The following is a 20,880-nucleotide window of genomic DNA, read 5'->3' as shown; positions in this document are numbered from 1 at the left end:
TTGAAAATAAATTTAAAATAAGAAAATATGAAGGGGTTAACCTTACAATGCTCCAAGATAAGGTTAAAGTAAGGATTATGCCTTCACACCAGTCTCCCTCCAGGACACGCTGCCTGCATGCTACTCCAGGGCTGCTTCCCATGTGCTGCTGCAGGGTTTCTTCCCCGCGCTGCGCTGGGTTTGCAGCCTATTTGCTGCTCCAGGGATTCTTTTATTTCTGTAACATTTTGACATAATAACCAATCACACTTTCTTTTTTGGTAGCAATTTTTTAACATCCCTTTCACTAGTACTACATCCATCATTTTCAATTCAATTTCTCTACGGATTTTGCGTCAATGTCTTATTGTTTAAACTACGTTTTTGTGCTCATCCAAGCCACACTAATCCTTTTGTCAAGTAGGTATACACGTCAGAGACCCATTCTTCAGTGCATGTTTTTTACCATCTCATGTTTGTCACCTCCAAGATAACATTCACTTTTGCACATTTGCATCAGTGCCCCAAGAAGATGCCATGCATTCTGGACTCCCACATGATCTTATGCAATGATCTATGAAGTTTTATTTATGCTATAGTCCCAATTCTTCGGGTAGTGGCTTTATCACCAATTGAATCTTTTTTATAAAGAAATACAAAGACACAACATCACCAAGAGAAAGCTATCAGTTTTATGATCTCATATAAACCTCTTTTTCACTCTTCTAACATTTTAACCTGAATTACCACTTCAACCTATTATTCTAAATTTTTTGCCTCTGCCACCAGTCTCCATCCTTGATTACTTTGTCTCGTCCAATTTTGCAACATTAACTATTACCACCATATCAAATTCCAGAGATCTATAGAGATTCGTAGTCCATGGAACATAATCTTATGATATTTTAAAACAGAAATCAAATATTTAGGCACAACTTACATTGTTTGCTCTTATTCTAAGATGGCCCACTTTTTTTAAAGTCACTTGATTACTCATTCTAGATATTTGATATGTCTCTATGTAAATTTGCCCACAATTAATATTCTGTTTATTTCCTTAAACTGACTAACCACTTTTGTATGCACTTAAATCATTGAGACTGTGGGCATGTGCCTTATCACTTCCCAGAATCTCTTTAAAGTTTCAGGTAACTGTTCCATTTAATGAACTTATGGAAGGCTTATGCTTTTTTATAAATATTTTAAAACTAATAGAATTGTAACCACTAATAACAAAGGGTCCCCTTCGAACAGTCACTTGCCCTGCCTTATTTCCCGAGAGGAGGTCAAGTTTTGTTCCTTCTCTAGTAGGAAGATTTCATATTGATAATGTTTGGCAAATATTATGTCTTTATTTAAGAGAGGCTGTAAGGAGAAGCCTAAAACTACAGGCCTGTGAGTTTGACACCGGTGACGAGTAAGTTGGAGGTGATTCTCAAAGATAGAATTTACGTTTAATCAGGAGTGATTAGAGATAGCATGATTTTGCACGAAGGAAATACTGTCTTTCAAACTTGACTGAGGTTTTTTTTGAGGCAGTTACCAAAAGCCTGAGGCCAGAGTGGTTGATGTCATTTACATAGACTTTAGCAAAGCCTTTAATAAAATTCTGCATGGTAAACCAAGATTGGAATACATGGGATTCAAGATGAGCTTGCTATTTGGCTATGAAAGTCTCCTTATAGTAAGAGACAGGATGGTGGTGAAGGGTTTTTTTTTCAGACTGGAGGCAGATGACCACTGGTGTTTGACAGGAATTTTGACTGGGTCCACTTTTGTCATTTAAGTAAATGATTTGGATGATAAAGGAGGCATGATTGGTAAGTTTGTGGATGGCACCAAAATTGGTGGTATAGTGGACAGTGAAGATTATCACCTCATCCCGTCCCCTTGACCTGTCCGTCCTTCCTGGACTGACCTATCTCCTCCCTACCTCCCCACCTACACTCACCTTTACTGGCTCCATCCCCGCCTCTTTGACTTGTTTGTCACCTCTCTACCTATCTTCTCCTCTATCCATCTTCTATCCTCCTCCCCCTCCCTCCCTATTTATCTCAGAACCACCTTCCCCTCCCCCATTTCTGTGTATAGTATGGATGCCTTCATTTAAGAAGATGCACAATTACATTAAAGGCATTCAGGAAAGGGTTTGCTACACTGTTTCTGCGATGAAGGGGTTGCCCTATGAAGAAAACTTCAGCAGTGTGGGCCTGTACTCATTGGAGTTTATGGGGTTGAGCAGTGATCTTTTGAAGTATATCAGATTCTGAAGGAGAATTGCCTGAGGGAGTGTTGGCAGGTAGCCACTGAGAATATTTCCCCTCAAGGAGGAATCTAAAGTAGGGGTCGCAATTTCAGCAAGTAGATGAAACGTGAAATGGCAGTCTTGTATCTTGGCACAAGCCATTTAGAGGGGATTAATTGTGGCATAGTCCTGGGACTCCACATTTGGTCACAGTTGCAGGTAGGCATGGCACATGTCCAGCTTTGTGGAGGCTAGCTTCCCCTGCCAGTTTTGCATTCAATTCCTCTGTGAGAGAGATTGGGCACTTATATAGCAGTGGTAAATGGTTTACCATTTGCTTAAAATTCCCACAAAGACAAACCGAGCTGTCAGTCTTTACCATTAGTACAGAGATAACAAGGTGTGGAGCTGGATGAACCTAGCAGGCCAAGCAGCATCAGAGGACCAGGAAGGCTGACGTTTCGGGCCTAGACCCCAGAAGGCGTCCTGCTCCTCTGTTGCTGCTTGGCCTGCTGTGTACATCCAGCTCTACACCTTGTTATATCAGATTGTCCAGCATCTGCAGTTCCTTCTGTCTCTTTACCACTGGTACGGTTGGTGCTGCCCATGCCAAAAACGTCTCTGGTTTGATTCCTTCACTTTCCAGCCTCCTGATTTCCACCTTTACTTTTGCTTATACGGGAGCTTGCAAAATAGTGGAATAGCTTCCGAGGCAATGTGTAAAGTGGACTTGGCCCCTTGGATAGCCCTTAGTCCTTCCTGTAAAACCTTTTAGCCATTTGGCCGACACTTGGTTTCATTGTGGGGGTGTGCAAAACCTAGGGCCCCTCTGCTCAGGATATTCCCTGCATGAGTCTCTGCCTACATTCAAGTGGCATTCCTGCAAGCTCAGTCAGACAGATAAGGGTGTCCACTTCCATTGAATGGCTTTTAGCTCCCTTGCTCCATTTTTTCTAATGACAATGCCAGTTGTAGTGCCTGTTTGAAGTTCAGTTGGGCTTCAGTTAGTAGGCACTTTTGCATAGTTACATCATTAATCCCGCATACCAAACAGGGTCTCAGCATCTCGTTCGGGGTTAGCCCAAAATCACATGCCTCTGCCAGTTGTCTTGACCTCGTCAAATATCCCAATACAGATTCCCCTGGTTCTGAAACAGCCAAATAAAACTGATAGCATCTCAGAACTAAAGGAGGTTTAGGGTAATATTTTCCTGTACTAAATCCATCAACTCTTGAAAGATTTTAGTATCTGGCGGCTCAGGGGAAGTTAGCTCCTAATATCCAAAAATGTTGTAGGTCCACAAGTAGTCTGAAGAATTAGCTGTTGCTTTTCACCCGCCCTAATACCAGTTACCTGGAAAAGAAATCACATTCTTGCCACATACTGGGCCAAATCTTCAACAACAGAATTGAATGAGTCAAGCTTTCCAAGTAACGATATCGGATGCCAGAAATGCTTACCCCGACTCTAGGACAACTGCTTACAGCAGATTTTCTTCAGGCATGTTCTTTTCCTCTCACTGCCACATAAATAACTGCAGAGTTTACATATGTACGATGCATAGGCGGTGAACAGCCAGTCATGCCAGAAAAGGCATGTCCTTATTGAAAACTCAGTGGAGTGGAAATTTGTTTCAGGAGCTGCTACAAAATGGGCAGTATCAGATTAGCTGCCCTTGATCTTCCATTCCATTCAGTGAATTGAAATTGAATGTCAAGACATTGCATGTGAATCATGTAGCATCTGATGCAAATTTCTGCCAGGTACCATAATGGGTTTTGCATTGAAGAATTTGTATCAGGCATTTCATCCTGTAAACTTTGATTTATTATTGTCACATGCACCTTGGTACAGTGAAAAGGATTGTTTTGTGTGCAGTATAGGCAGATCATAAGTGCAAAAAGGTAATAGAACAGAGTGAGGAACTCAATGTTATGGCTGCAAAGAAGGCACACAAAGTGTAAGGTCAGTGTTAAATTTGAGACGTTCATTCAGAAATAAGGTAACAGTGGAGAAGAAGCTGTCCTCGAATATGTTGGTACGTGTGTTTTAAGCTTTTGTATCTTCTGCCCAACAACAGAAGTTGGAAGAGATTATAATGGGAGGCAACTTTGATTATGTTGGATCCCTTTCAAAGACAGCAAATAGTATAGATGGAGTCAATGGATGGAAATTTGGCTTGCATGATGGTCTAGGCTGTGTTCACAACTCCCTGTAATTTCTTATAGTCCTGGGCAGAGCAGTCGCCATAAAGCCTTGGTGTATCTGGATAAAATACTTTCTTTGGTGAATCTATAAAAAAATTAATAAGATTCTTTCTAGACATGCCATGTTTCCTTAGCCTTTTGGTAAATACTGATCACAATTTGACTTGCAGGTGAACAGGTATCATAAGCAAACATTGACATTTTTAAAAGTATTTTCCTGGTGGCAGTGCCTTAGGAATTACAGTGTAGCCCACTAAATGTCTAAAATTTGTAATGGATTATCAGATTTCGATTTTGTAAACCAAGAGTTTCTTTGTAATGTCCATGCAGAAGCACTTTTTGGAGACTTTGGTGAGCAGATGCTAGAAATGTCAACACTTCCAGTAGTTCCAGCACTAGGTAAACACCAAGCTTATTATTGATTTTGTTTTTAATTCAAAACAGAGGTGCATTTTGGTTTATTTAATATTCTCTTATTCTCAAAAATTAAATGTAACTGCAAAAAAAAAGTAAGTTTCAGACCTGTTCTGAATGTACAGCATTCAGGGGAAGCAGGGCGAGAAGGTGAAGAGGGGTTTAAGGGTGGAAGAAGCCAAAGGAGTAAAGGAAGATTAGGAAAGATGGTCAGGAGTGGACTATTTTAAACTCATTTCTTGAATATGGATATTGCTGGCAGGGTCAGCATTTAGTACCCATCCCCAAATTCCTAGGAAAAAGTATATATGACCTGTTTCTTGAACTACTGCAGGCCATGTGCTTTGTATAATGTGCTTTTGTTAGAAAGGAAGGCTCAGGATTTTGATGCAGTGACAGTGAAGGAGCAGTTATATAGTTCCAAGTCAGGATGTTGTGTCACTTGGAGACCTTACACATAGTAGTTGTAGTATGACCTTAGCCAGCTCGCTAAATGAGCTGTTGCTGAAGATAAAAGTTGCTGCCACCTTCCTTTTCAAGTGTAGGAAATGCCAGGGCCTCCTTGGCCTGGTGTGGTAGCGGAAGATCACTTCTTGTTTAACTGGAAGAGTCTCTTTTTAGTTAACAAGGAATAGCTTATTGCATGTTAGCAACTAGTTACAAGATGTTTTGATATGATAGACTTGGGCTAAATCTTAGAGGGGTTTGAATAACAAGGGTTATGGCAAGACTTGTGGCAGAATCACTTGAAACATCCAGCAAGGTCGATGTTGACGTTTGGAGCAACTTGTTGCTTCTTTTACACATTTTAGGCGGCATGGTTCTCGCTAGTTTGTGTCAAATTGCCCTTCTAAGGGGGATTAAATCTTATAAAACACAATATTAATAGCACGATTCACCTCATTAATATTTAGCTTCCTCTCTCACCAAAATAGCCAAACATCTAGCAGTTAAGAATCAGCAACTTGGAGGTCAGAGCCTACCTGGTGACTTCAACGCAGCCCTACCTATGAAGTTCATCATGTCACTCAACTCCCAACAGCAGCTCAGGGAACTACCCCCAGGCACCAGCCAAAAGCACCCTTTGTCCATGGACATTGAGATCCCGACAATTGCCGACTCCTGACATCTCCAATTCACTTGCAGGACACAGGAAGCGTAGACTAGATTCACATTGCAGTGCTCACCAGCATTTAGCATTAAGGGACACTTTGTGCAAGGACACTTGAGTGCACAGATAGCTAGCTCATGTTTGACAAGGCTGCATCTCAGGGCTGCTCCCTTGCTCTCAGCACTCAGTCTAGCAGCAACCTGCATGCTGTCAGCATTGCCTTACCATTGCTATACCTGTTTTGTATGTTAGAATTTCGATCAGAACCAAAAGCTAACAGTCTTGCTGTACTAACAGGCTGTTTTGCTTGTTAGGCTGCTGGACAGTAGACATCTGCCCAGGGTCTTACTCTATGACACCTACATCAAGCTATCACTGACAGCATATGCCACCTGCCTGCATGGCAAACACATTACATATTTATTCAACTAAATGGCCATGTCAGAAAGTGGATGAAGCTTATCCTCAGTCCACTCAAGGGTGCCTAGTGTCAGTCAGAGAATCACAGACACAGTCCGCACACAGTTCAGGGGTTGGTCACATTCAGTCATCCACTCAGGCGGGGCATGATCGAAAAATATGTCTGACTACTCCCTGTATTGCAAGGTCAGTCCAATTGGTCATCATAAGCAGTCGTAGGAATTGCATATTGTCCATCAAAGCTGTAAAGGCAGTGGTAAGGAATCTAGGGGCTAGACATCAGTGTCCATCAAAGGTCTGGATAAATACAATTCGAAGGTTCTATGTTGTGCATTGAGGGCACAAGGTTGGGCCTGTAGAGACAATCAGTGAGTTTTACTATCAAAAGCGAAGAGGGGATCAGGGCTGGGAGGGGGAAGCAGAGGCATGTATAGATGTCAGGACAGGGATAGTGGTAGGATGAATTTCAAAATGAATGGAGGTACGTGAAACAGCGCTGGAGGCATGATTTGGTGATGAGAGGGATGTTATTGGCAGTGAACATGGCCTCCAACAGCCACTGTAGAAAAGCAGAATGGGTATCACTGAAGAGTAATGTCAAGGCTTGGGGCTAAGGAAGATCATTGGAGGCAAAATTCATTGTTATATGTTTGCACATTGGGGTGGATGGGATGAAGTTGTCAGGGTAGGTTCAGATAAAAGGGGACATGGAGGCTCTGGGAGGGCAGTTGACAATCAGTTGGGTCTGGATACTGATAGTATCCAGTGCAAGCTGCATTCCCTGCCTTTGTTTGCCTTTCGTGAATGCAAGATTGAATAATTTACAGGGTAAATATGCTGTTACCCTACTGGACAATGACAAGATGCAGGTATTTAATGGGCATTGGTGACAGGGTAGCAGTGAATTAGGGTGGGTGTTTACGCAAGATGTAGCTAAGCAAAGGTAAACTGTGTGGCCTGGTGGTTAAGCACCAACTAGGGTGAGAGAATGGGGTCATATGTATGAGAGAGAGTCATCAATATTGTTATGTGCAAGGGACAGTGTAGTTTTGCGGCTGTTGTGCCATTATGTCGCCGCTTAGTAGCAATGCCAGACAGCCAATTCCAGTGCAGGTGCACAAGTGCATTTTAAAAACAATGCACGTGCAATGGTTGTAAATAGGTTTAGTGGCAAGTTGTTCCAGGAACAGTGTATGGTAAGATGGGGATATAACCAGATAAGGAGGATGCCATGGTGGGAGGGGAAGGCAGATAATAATGATGCATGTTTGGTAAGATCTGGCAAGAAATTGCACTAGGCCTCATGGTGAGGACCCCTCCCAAAAACCTAAAGCAACAGGCACTTCGCCAATAAAGTCTAATAGTTAGCCCGATTGTTAAGTTCAGCCCAATGTCACAGAGACTTTGGGCACCAGGTGTTAGTCTCACTCTTTCAAGATCCTAAGCTGGTGTGCCCAAAAACCTATGATATCATCATTGCAAGTGGTGTTTATGATATTTTTAATATACCCTTTTAGATCACAAGAGGTCATGAGTTTGGATGCAATCATTATCCATCATTGTGGGAGGAGTGAATGTTTCAAATAACTGCAGTCTTTATTGAACATCGATGTAGGCTTGGAGGGCCAAAGGGCCTGTTCCTGTACTGTAATTATCTTTATTCTTTGTTGTATAGATGATAGGAGCAGGAAGAGGCCAAATGGCCCTTCCAGCCTCCTCCACCATCCATTGTGGTCGTGGCTAATCATCCAACTCAATAGCCTAGTCTTGCTTTCTCCCCATAACCATTGATCACATTTGCCCAAGTGCTACATCAGGCCAATGCTTGAATACATTCAATGTTTTGGCATCAGCTATTTCCTGTGTTAATGAATTCTACAGGATCAACACTCTTTGGCGAAGAAATGTCTCCTCATCTCCGTCCTAAAGGGTCTATCCCTAATCCTCAGATTGAGACCCCTGATTCTGGACTCACCCACCATCAGGAACATCCTACCTGCATCTACCCCATCTAGTCCTCTTAGAATTTTAAGTTTCTGAGATTTCACCTCTCCACCATCTCCCCCCCCCCACCCCCACTTCACCATTTGTCGTGACTCCAGCCAAAATAATCCAACCTAGTCAATCTCTCCTCATACGTCAGTCTCACTAATCCTGGAATCAGCCTGGTAACCTTTGCAGCACTCCCTCGAGAGCAAGAGTCCTTTCGCAGAAAAGGAGACCAAAGCTGAACACAATATTCTAGGTGTGGTCTCACCAAGGCCCTGTATAACTGCAACAACCCATTCTTGCTCTTGTACTCAAACCTGTTGCAAAGCATAAAGCTTCTTAGGGCAAAAACAGAAATTGCTGAAGAAACTCAGCAGGTCAGCAGAACTGAAGAAAGGTCACTGGACTCAACAGTAATTCTGCTTTCCCTCTCTAGATACTGTCAGACCTAAGTTTCTCCAGCAATTTCTGCTTTTATTTCAGATTTCCAGCCTCCATGGTTCTTTGTTTTATTTAAGCTTCTTGGGTGTTGGAGCAGCACTTATCCAGATAAGTGGAGTAATCCATCACATTCCTGACTTTTGCCTCGTATGTGGTGGATGGATTTTAGGGAGTGAGGGTTTGAGCATGGGGATTGGATAGTCATGGAGAATGGGTGAGTAGGAGGGAGAGATCAAATGAAAAGGGAGTCCATAAATTCTCCTTATGGGATTTTTGTTGAAATAGCTTGAAATTGAAGGGGAGTTGAAACATCTTCTGGGATCAATGAAGAAAAGGATTAAATGGTGTGACAGAAGATGTCAGTATTGGGAGAGGCTATAAAATTCAAGGATATAACTGTAAACAGGAGAAATATTTTGCAGATTAGAAACTGAAAGACCTATACAAAAATTTGTTTTTAAAAAAAAGTTAAGTAAATAAAGTAAAGATGCAGGGTCTTATGTGTTGGACCTGTATGATGTGTTTCACCTGAATGATGTGGGAACTGGTGGACTCCATTATTTATTATTCATTATGACCACATCTGTAGCAAGTATTGATTACTTGAGGCACTCTGCATCAGTTGCTGAGCTGAAGTCTGCACTTCGAATACTGTGACTCCTCAAGGAGGAGGAATGTGACCTGGATGCTGTGATTTAGGAAGCAGTAACACACCCTTGATTAACTATCTTGAACTTGGTCAGGGTCAGGAGGATGAGACTATGAATCAGACAAGTACAGGGATCCAGGAGATAGTGCTGAAGGAGCCTCAGCCCCTGAACTTGTCTAACAAGCTTGAGATTCTTGCTTCCTGGGTGGCTGTAGGGAGGATGGGGCCCTGTAGCCAGGGTTAAGTCCAAAAGATGGCTTTCCCTGCCTGGTGCCTGGATTCAGGATATTTTGTCTGGGCTGCAGGGAATCTTGGAGTGAGAGGAATTAATCCAGTTGTCATTCTTCACATAGGTACCAATGAAAGCATTAAAAAAAGGAAAGAGATTTTGTTAAGAGAATATGAGTAGCTAAATTTAAGAAAACAGAACTAAAAAGGTAATAAAATCTCTGGATTATTTCCTGAGCCATGAGATAATTGGCATAGTGTTAATAAGATTAAAGAGGTAAATGCATGGCTCAAAGATTGATTTGGCACCTGTACTGGCAAATCATCTAACTAGAGATTTAAACTAAATAGTGGGGAGAGATTCAATTGCATGGAAAATTAGAAAATCAAAGGTAAAGGAGAAACTCGGATTGCAGGATAGTAATGGGGTTGATTATTGAAAAAGGAAAGGAAGGGACAAAATGTATAAATGTTGTAGTGCAACAAAGATCCTAAACGTAGGGAAGTTCCATGATCGAACAAACTTAAGGCTTTGGGCCTTAACACGAAAAGCTTTTGGAATTAGGTAGATGAACTGATGGTGCAAATCAAAGTTAAACAATATGAACTTGTAGTCATTATGGAAACATGGTTGTTAGTAAATCAAAACCAGGAGCTTAACATTCAGGGATATTTGACCTTTTGGAGAGATGGAGGAATGGAAAAGGTGGTGGGGGAGCACTGTTAGTAAGGAATAAAATGAGGACAGTTGTTGAAAGACAATCTACGAACTAATGATAGAGACTAATCGGAGAGGGCTAAATATACAGCAAGGGAAAGAAGACATTCGTAGTAGTCCACACACTGTAGGAAAGGCTGCAAATCAACAAAGAATGGAGGGTGTGAGAAGAATGGAGCAATAATTATGGGTAACTTTAATCTTCATGTTGATTGGATCAAACAAATTGGAAAGGTTAGTTACAACAAATGCATAGTGCAAGAGGGATGGTTTCCTAAAGCAGTGTAATGGAGCTAATGAGGGAGAAAAGACTGGGATAATTTAAGACTCCAGCAAGAAAGAACTAAAAAGATAATGAGAAATATGCTACAAGGACAAAGTAGTGAGGATTATAAAAATTGACCATCGAATTCTTTTAATGTATAAAAAGAAAGAGATAGTCTAAGGATCCTACATTCACTTTGATCTATGAAGCTGGGGAGACTATTATGGAGACCATGGAAATGGTACAAAAGCTAAACAGTTTACATCAGTCTTTATGATGGAAGCTACTTCAAACATAACATTAATGCTAAAGAATATGGGGATGGAATTAAGTACTATCACCATCACCTTGAGAAGTAGTACTAGACAAACCAAGAGAATTAAAAGCAGGCATGTCCCATGAGACTGGTTTGCATTCTCGGATCCTAAAAGAGTTGGCTACAGAGGTATCAGTTGTTATGGTTGTAATTTTCTAAAATTCCTTGCTTTCCTTAGCATAACATTTGGAAAATCATAATCCAATCATGCCAAGTCAGCCTGGCTTCATGAAAGGGAAATTGTCTGACTCGATAATTAGAAAATTTCAAAGATGTCACAACCAGAGGGAATGGAGGTGGAATAAGTACATGTGTTAAATTTGGACTTCCAGAACGGCTTTAAAAAGACAGCTCACAAAAGGTGCCATAACAGCCCCTGGTATTGGAGGTAACATATTGGCATGAATAGAGAATTAGCCAATGGACAGGAACAGCAATTGGGGATAAAGGGTTCTTTTTCAAAGTGGTAACATGTGAACATTGGGGTTTCCACAGGGATCAGTGCTGAGACTGCAGCTGTTTACAATATATATTCATGATTTGGAGGAAGAAAATTCATGTACTGTAGTCAAATCTGCACTTGACACAAAAATCGGTAGAAAGAGAGCTTGCGAGAGGGATACAGACTGTTTAGAGAACTATTGATAGGTTAAGTAAGTGGGCAAGAAGTTGGCAAATGGAGTATAATGTGGGAAATGTGAAGTTGTTCATTTTGGAAGGGAGAATAAAAGAACAGAATATTTCTTAAATGGGCAGAAAAAACTGCAGAAAGCTGAAACACGAAATGACCTAGGGGAATTTGTGCACAAAACAGAAAGCTTTTACACAGATGTAGCAGGTAATTGGAAATTTTGGACCTTATTTCAAGTCTGACTGCAGATGTATAAGGTGCTGGTGAGAACACATCTAGAATATTGTGAGCATAGAACATAGAACAGCACAGTACAGGCCCCACCTCTTCCTCCGGTACATTGATGACTGTATCGGCGCCGCCTCTTGCTCCCCAGAGGAGCTCAAACAGTTCATCCACTTCACCAACACCTTCCACCCCAACCTTCAGTTCCACCTGGGCCATCTCCAGCACATCCCTCACCTTCCTGTATCTCTCAGTCTCCATCTCAGGCAACCAGTTTGTAACTGATGTCCATTTCAAGCCCACCGACTCCCACAGCTACCTAGAATACACCTCCTCCCACCCACCCTCCTGCAAAAATTCCATCCCCTATTCCCAATTCCTCCGCCTCCGCCGCATCTGCTCCCACGATAAGACATTCCACTCCCGCACATCCCAGATGTCCAAGTTCTTCAAGGACCGCAACTTTCCCCCCACAGTGATCGAGAACGCCCTTGACCCCGTCTCCCGCATTTCCCGCAACACATCCCTCACACCCCGCCCCTGCCACAACCGCCCCAAGAGGATCCCCCTCGTTCTCACACACCACCCCACCAACCTCCGGATACAACGCATCATCCTCCGACACTTCCGCCATCTACAATCCGACCCCACCACCCAAGACATTTTTCCATCCCCACCCCTGTCTGCTTTCCGGAGAGACCACTCTCTCCGTGACTCCCTTGTTCGCTCCACACTGCCCTCCAACCCCACCACACCCGGCACCTTCCCCTGCAACCGCAGGAAATGCTACACTTGCCCCCACACCTCCTCCCTCACCCCTATCCCAGGCCCCAAGATGACATTCCACATTAAGCAGAGGTTCACCTGCACATCTGCCAATGTGATATACTGCATCCACTGTACCCGGTGTGGCTTCCTCTACATTGGGGAAACCAAGCGGAGGCTTGGGGACTGCTTTGCAGAACACCTCCGCTCGGTTCGCAACAAACAGCTACACCTCCCAGTCGCAAACCATTTCCACTCCCCCTCCCATTCTTTAGATGACATGTCCATCATGGGCCTCCTGCAGTGCCACAATGATGCCACCCGAAGGTTGCAGGAACAGCAACTCATATTCCGCTTGGGAACCCTGCAGCCCAATGGTATCAACGTGGACTTCACCAGCTTCAAAATCTCCCCTTCCCCCACCGCATCCCAAAACCAGGCCAGTTCGTCCCCTCCCCCCACTGCACCGCACAACCAGCCCAGCTCTTCCCCTCCACCCACTGCATCCCAAAACCAGTCCAACCTGTCTCTGCCTCCCTAACCTGTTCTTCCTCTCACCCATCCCTTCCTCCCACCCCAAGCCGCACCTCCATCTCCTACCTACTAACCTCATCCCACCTCCTTGACCTGTCCCTCTTCCCTGGACTGACCTATCCCCTCCCCACCCCCACCCCCCCCCCACCCCCAACCTATACTCTCCTCTCCACCTATCTTCTTTTCTCTCCATCTTCGTTCCACCTCCCCCTCTCTCCCTACTTATTCCAGTTCCCTCTCCCCATCCCCCTCTCTGATGAAGGGTCTAGGCCCGAAACGTCAGCTTTTGTGCTCGTGAGATGCTGCTTGGCCTGAAGTGTTCATCCAGCTCCACACTTTGTTATCTTACTTCAGGCCACGATGTTGTGCCAAACTTTTACCCTAAACCTAAGGTCTATCTAACCTCCACCAATATAGGGCAGAGATAACATGGTGTAGAGCTGGATGAACATAGCAGGCCAAGCAGCATCAGAGGAGCAGGAAGGCTGACGTTTTAAGCCTAGACCCTTCATCAGAAAAAATCTTCCACTGAGGTTTTTCCGGAAGGAGAACGGTTTCTTCTTCAGGATAGGCATCCTTAGGAGAGGCTTCACAGTGGAGTTAAAATTGTTTCAGAGATAGTAGGAACTGCAGATACTGGACAATCTGAGATAACAAGGCGTAGAGTTGGATGAACACAGCAGGCCAACCAGCATCAGAGGAGCAGGAAGGCTAATGCTTCAGGCCTAGATCCTTCTTATTTAAGGAAAGATAACATTTCATTGTGAACCTTCTCTGAACTGTTTCCAAAGGCTAAACACGTTGGGAACCTACTCACTGGAGTTGAGAAGAATGAGCGGTGATCTTATTGAAACACATAGGATTCTTAATGGGCTTGATGGAGCAATGCTGATAGGATGTTTCCCCTCATGGGACAGGCTGGGACCAGAGGACACAGTCTCAATTTAACACTGAGATGAGGAGGAACGTCTTCTCCATAGGTTGAGCCATTGAAACTCCTTGCCTGAGAAATGTGGGAGTTGTTGTGTGTATTTGAGGTTGAGATAGATAACACTTAAATTCTTGGTCAGTTGAGAAATGATGGGGAGAATGCAGGAAAATGGATATGCCAGCTCAGCCATGATAGTCCATTACATTATTTCTGATGGCTTTTGATCTTTTGAACCAAGGGAATATGTGAATAAAAAATGCATTCAAGATCCAGCAAAAATGTAAACTGTTCCAAATTAATAAGTTATAAATGATCGGAGAGAGGCACGTTAAGTATATTTTTGGACTTAAAGGGAACATTAAATTTCACATATCTGTCCTATTGTCATAAATTGTATTTTGTATAGCCTCATGCTTCTATTCCCCATAGAATTGCACATCTGTGATCTTAAAGTGGAAAGTAAGATTATTAAAGTGTTGCTTAGCAACTCAATATAGATTAAAAGCTATTCGGAACTAGATTAGAAAATGACATTGAAATCTTGTGGCCAGATATTATGCTCTCCAATGATGTGTGATTGACTTATTTATTTTCCAATCAACTTGTTTAAAGATGTTATGACACATCTTTTGAGCAGGTAGGACTTAAACATGGATCTCCAGGCTTAAAGGTAACACCACTACCATTACAGCACAAGAACACTCTGTGACTGGCCTGCTGTATTCAGGACAATTAAATTCACATGTTGGATGATAAGTGAAAAGCAAATAACTGCCAAAAAGTCTAATTTCAACTAAAGTACTCAACTGTTTATAAAGGAATTGGATATATTCTTGAAAGGGAAGAACTGAAAATTGAGAAAGAATGAATAAGGAAATGGGAATAAATAACTGCTGCTGATCGAGATAATAATGATGACATTTGCAATAGGAGATCACTATACTTATCTGCAGGTAGTCCTCTTAGAATTTAATGTCCATCTGAGCAGAAGGATATTTGACTTAACATGTGATCCATAAAAGCTTGTTGAATATATAACGTGACAAAATTATTTAGATTTGAATCGGTTCTTGACATTCTGTAATCATTTCTGTGGTGAAATAGATTACGATGAAATACCTTTACAAGACCCTGATGAGAGGAAGATACAGGAGGTCATAAAGAACTTCCAGCAGGCAACAGAAGAAGGTTAGAATGATAACTACCTCTCAGTTCCCTTGCTTGTAGTTGATAAACAAGGATGTGATAGTGACATCCGAAAAGTTTACTTTGCAGCAGTTTTAATAATGGATTCAATCACTGCCTCATCAACAGCCATACATTTCCTGTCAATTTAAAATGCCACTAAATAATTGGATAACATTGTCATCTAAAGTCTAGTTTTTTTTTTATAATTGCCATTATTTGAAACTTACTTTGGTTACTAGTTGTTTGATTAAAATTTAATCAGATACGCTTTACCTCATTCTGATAGACCCCTCTGATATAGATAAAAATTCAGCTCCTGAAGATGACAAACCAAATTTTGCAACAACTCATCAATAACCTGAGATAACAATGTATAGAGCTGGATGAACACAGCAAGCAAAGCAGCATCAGAGGTGCAGGAAAGTTGACGTTCGGGCCTATGCTGAAGAAGGGTCTAGGCCCCAAATGTCAGCCTTCCTGCTCCTCTGATGCTACTCGGCCTGATGTGTTCATCCAGGTCTATACCTCAGATTCTCCAGCGTCTGCAGTTCCTAACACATCATCAGTAACCCAGCCAATTTCACATGGAAACTACAGGCCAAACTCTAAGGACCTCTGCTATTTCCATTATGTATTCACTGCAGAAAACTGCACCTAATACATAAAAACATAGTAAATAGGAGCAGGAGGAGGCCATTTGGCCCTTCGGCCCCGCTCATGGCTGATCATCCAACTCAATAGCCTAATCCTGCTTTCTCCCCTTAACCTTTGATCTCAAATGCCCCAACTGCTAATATCTAGTTGCCTCTTGAATGCATTCAATGTTTTGGCATCAACTACTTCCTGTGGTAATGAATTCCAAAGGCTCACCACTCTTTGGGTAAAGAAATATCTCCTCATCCCTGTCCTAAATCATCAACCCTGGTTCTGGACACACTTGCCATTGGGAATATCCTCCCTGATCAATCCTGTACAGCCTTGTTAGAATTTTATAAGTATCTCTGAGATCCCCCCTCATTCATCTGAACTCCAGTGAAAACAATCCCAACCTAGTCAATCTGTCCTCATAATTTGAACTCGCCATCCCCAGAATCAGCCTGGTAAACCTTTGCCTCACTCCTCAATAGCAAGAGCATCCTTTCTCAGAAAATGAAACCAAAACTGCACACAATAATCTAGGTGTGGTCTCACCAAGGCCCTGTATAACTGCAACAACACATCCCTGCTCCTGTACTCGAAAGCTCTTGCAATGAAGGCCATCATACCATTTGCCTTCTTTATCTCCTGCTGCACCTGCATGCCTACCTTCAGAACCTGGTGCACAAGGATGCCTAGGTCCCACTGCACATTCCCCTCTCCCAATTTACAGCCATTCAGGTAGTAATCTGCTGTCTTGTTTTTGCTTCCAAAGTGAATAACCTCACATTTATCCAAATTCTATTGCATCTGCCAATGATTTGCTTACTCATCCAACCTGTCAAGATCATGCTGGAGGATTTCTACATCCTCGTCACAGTTCACCCTCCCACCTAACTTGGTATCATCTGCAAACTTGAGATTTGTTACCTCATCCAAATCATTAATATATATTGTGAATAGCTGGGGTCCCAGCACCGATCCCTGTGGCACTCCACTTGTTACTGCCTGCCAATTTGAAAAGGAACTATTAATTCCTGACTTTTGTTTCCTTTTTGCCAAGCAGTTTCCTATCCATCTCAATACACTTGCCCCAATTCCGTGCAGTTTAATCTTGCACATTAATCTCTTGCATGGGACTTTGTCAAACGCTTTCTGAAAGCCCAAATATACTACATTGACTGGCTCTCCCATGCCAACTCTACTAATTATATCTTCATAGAATTCCAACAGATTTGCCAAGCATGATTTCCCTTTCATAAATCCATGCTGTCTCTATCTGATCCTGCCACTGCTTTCTAAATGCTCTGCTACAGTACCCATTTGCCTACACTTAATGTATTAACTTGCTGCTTAACTCAACATTACACGTCAGCATGGGCGGTCTTCAATTAACTTGGCTGCCTTGCTTCGCAGTCCTGGTCAACATTGTTCCCCTCCCTATAACATCAAGAAATTCATTCGAACAGGCATGCCACTGCTAAGTAAGAAACAAAAGAAACTGCTGATGCTGTAAATCAGGAACAAAAGCAAAGTTGCTGGAAAAGCTCAACAGGTCTGGCCGCATCTGTGGAGGAGAAAACAGAGTTAACGTTTTGGGTCCGGTGGTCCTTCCTCAGAACTGAGAACTCAGAACTCAGTTCTGAGGAAGGGTCACCGGACCCGAAACGTTAACTCTGTTTTCTCCTCCACAGATGCTGCCAGACCTGCTGAGCTTTTCCAGCAATTTTGTTTTTGCTACTGCTAAGTGACTACTCTATTCCAAACTTACCCTTAGTCAAAGTCAACCAAGACATCAATCCTCATGCCACTGCTAGTGGTCAAACAATCATGTGGCATAACTATTGAGGGCCTGAGGCAGAATGTTTTACAGGGGACACTATTAACCAGAACCCGCTTTGACTTTGTTGCCTTGCTGCTTGTCCACCCATCTCCTATGTTGGCAGTATTAGTTTTCAAACTATTGCCAGACTGACCACAACTGCTGGGTGCAGCCACCCAATAACAGTGGATTTGGCAAGTCTGCCTAGGCTACATCTGTGGGTGCAATGGAACAATGATACAAAAACCTACAAGTTGAGTATCCATTGACTAAACATAAAGATTACCATTGAGCAACTGACGAGAATACTGATTGGTATGCATGCTTAATAAAAACAAACATACAATAATGTTGGGCTGTGTAAATCATTCCCCACCCCACACAGGCACTGAATCTCCAAGAAGACATAAAAATCCAGGGAATTTATGAAAAGGTATCTGAAGTTCTTCTCCCACATCTTGAGCAACTAAACAATGTGCAGGAGATTACACTGATCATGTTTTGTGTTAAAGGGAAATAAAATGTTGGACATAAAATTAGATAAGGCTGGAAATGTTCAGCGTATCTGGGTGCATCTGTGGTGAGAGAGTTAACATTTCAGGTCAATGATCTTTCATCAGAACTGAAAAACAAGTACAATAGATTTTGAATAAATGAAAGAGAAAGAGGGAGGAAAAATGAAAGGCAAAATCTGTGATAAGGTGGAGGTGAAGGAGAAGGAGAGGTTAAATAACAAAATAATTCAGGCTACAAAGCCAAAATGAGGGTAATTGGTTAAAAAATATGAATGTAGAGGTACTGGTGTTCCACTAGAGTGGACAAGGTCAGAAATCACATGACACCAGGTTATAGTCTGGCAGATTTATTTGAAAACAAGCTTTCAGAGCGTAGCCCCGTTGTCGGTATGAAAATAGTGAGGTGAGATTAATTTTAGATCTGCAGTGTTCAAGGTCAGTTTTCTCTTTAGCACTTGCAAAAGCTTGTTAGCAACAAAATTCAAGGAGACCCCAGGGATGATTCCATGACCTCGTAACCCCAGCAAGCAGCTACATTTTCTTGAATTTGAGACACAGGAGAGGGGAGCAACTTATTGCTAATCTGTCAATTAACAGGTAGAAAATCCTTAAGTATGAATGATTTTCTGGAATATTCTGCCTGAACACCTCTATCCCATTTAAGGAAACAGACCTTGTGCTTATTTCTGTTTCCAAAGAGCCATGTCAGTAACCTATGATCTCTAGCAAATTTCTGCACTGTTCCTGAAAAATGCTATCATCATGTTGCTATAGCTACATTTGGCAGCTGATACCATGGAACACTAAAATCACATACAACCCTTTTATCTGCACCACTTTAGGCAAGGCAGTTTAAAATAACCTTCACTGAAACAGTGAAAATAGACATTTTAACTAGACCTGTTAAGATTTCACATAAAAACCGGAAGAACTGCGGATGCTGTAAATCAGGAACAAAAACAGAAGTTGCTGGAAAAGCTCAGCAGGTCCGGCAGCATCTGTGAAGGAAAAATCAGTTAACATTTTGAGTCTGGTGACCCTTCCTATATTTCATGATTGCAAAATTTTACATGTTGAATAATTATCAATTCCTGCCGTTTGTTGAGATTTTAAAATAACATTTAAAGGCAATATTATTACAGATGTATTATATATTTAACGATGGAAAATGAATTTGTACAATTAAGCTTTTGTGATGAAATTTTGTGTCTTTTGGCATGCCGATTGTACATTGTAGATCAGCTGAAACATAGAACGAAAAAGCGAAAAGGAAAAAGAATACTGAGGAGGAATGAACCTTTTGATGGTTTCAGAGCAGTTGCTTGGCCACAAGTACATAGAGGTGAGACTGTTATTCAACTTAATTTTGCTTACACTTTGACTAATATTGGGTTGAATTACCATTAGGAGTTCTATCATCTGAGAATTTTGATGTAATAGCTGTGGAAAAAGATCATGAACTGCGTAGTGCCATGTTCCATGCTTCCTGCTGCTTGTCCAAATTGTAACTATGGACACCTAACAAAAAGGAAAGATAGAAATTGCAATTCATGAGCACCTTTCGAGGCCTCATTACATCCAATGTGCTTTATAGCCAATAAAATAGTAATTGTTGTCTTTCAGGAATTTTCACAATAAATTGGTGTGCAACAGGTGTCTTAGACAGCAATAAATAAATATCAGATCATCTGTTTTCATTCTTTTCCTGTCTTCCCTTGTTGATCTCATCTATATATGTGACTCCTCTCACTCTGTTGCCACACTTACAGTTTTTAGTTTCCTGACCCTAAATGTCATCTTTTCAACAATAATGTTTTTATTCTTCTCATGCCTACATCCCCTATCAGGATGGTGTGAAACCTTTTCATTTCATCCTTGATGTGAACGTGCCAGTGTTGGACTGGGGTGGGCAAGGTCAAAAATCTCAACACCAGGTTATTGTCCAACAGGTTTATTTGAAGACACGGTTTCAGTCTTGCTCTTCCTTTAGGAGTCAGAGAGGTGGCATCAGACATAGAATTTATAAGCAAAATATCAAGCAAAAAGAGTCCCAGAACTCAGGGGAGTTTGCTCATTAATCCTTTCTAACTGATTAAAGATTGAACAGCCATCTTATGTATGTTCAATACATTCACAGCAGTTCTAAGACACTTTGATCTTTTGCTTATAAAGTCTGTGTCCGATACCACCTCTCTCTTTGACACCTGAAGAAGGATCAAGACTCTGAAAGCTTGTGTCTTCAAATAAACCTGTTGGATTATAACCTGGTGTTGTGAGTTTTGACCATTTCTTCCTTGAACAGAGGCCCAATCAATTTCAATCCACCACCACACTTCTTCACATAGTCAAACTTGGTCACACATTGAATAACTTATTTAACACTACTTATGATAAAATATATTGCTTAACAAACCTGTATGGGACCCAGCTTCATCTGACTTGTTGAGCAATATTGAGATCATTTTCTGTCTCAGCACGACACAGACCCTATCCATCATGTCTTTCAGTGCCGTGATAACTAGTAATTCTGCTTCGGGTTCCCATCTTGATCTCAAATGTCAATTTTGTTTCCAATTTCCAAAATTCCCAGGCCATTTTTCACTTCACGTGTGTCATTGCCTTGATTTCTGTGTCTTTATTTCTTGGAATA

General features: G+C 41.9%; 1 protein-coding gene across 4 annotated transcripts in view; it reads left to right on the top strand.

Annotated features, from left to right (window-relative positions):
- The window catches only part of LOC125458903 (mucin-2-like), a 111,099-nt gene that overhangs the window by 43,659 nt on the left and 46,560 nt on the right, over positions 1–20,880 (top strand). For all 4 annotated transcript variants that reach the window (XM_048544730.2, XM_048544729.2, XM_048544726.2 and 1 more), the window contains 2 exons: positions 15,174–15,257; positions 19,468–19,572. In XM_048544730.2, coding sequence (XP_048400687.1) covers positions 15,174–15,257; positions 19,468–19,572 — 189 coding nt within the window. The remainder of the gene's footprint in view (positions 1–15,173; positions 15,258–19,467; positions 19,573–20,880) is intronic.

Source organism: Stegostoma tigrinum, chromosome 15, assembly GCF_030684315.1.
Source record: "Stegostoma tigrinum isolate sSteTig4 chromosome 15, sSteTig4.hap1, whole genome shotgun sequence".
Classification (NCBI taxonomy): Eukaryota; Metazoa; Chordata; class Chondrichthyes; order Orectolobiformes; family Stegostomatidae; genus Stegostoma; species Stegostoma tigrinum.
This window is presented reverse-complemented; position numbering and strand designations above follow the sequence as displayed.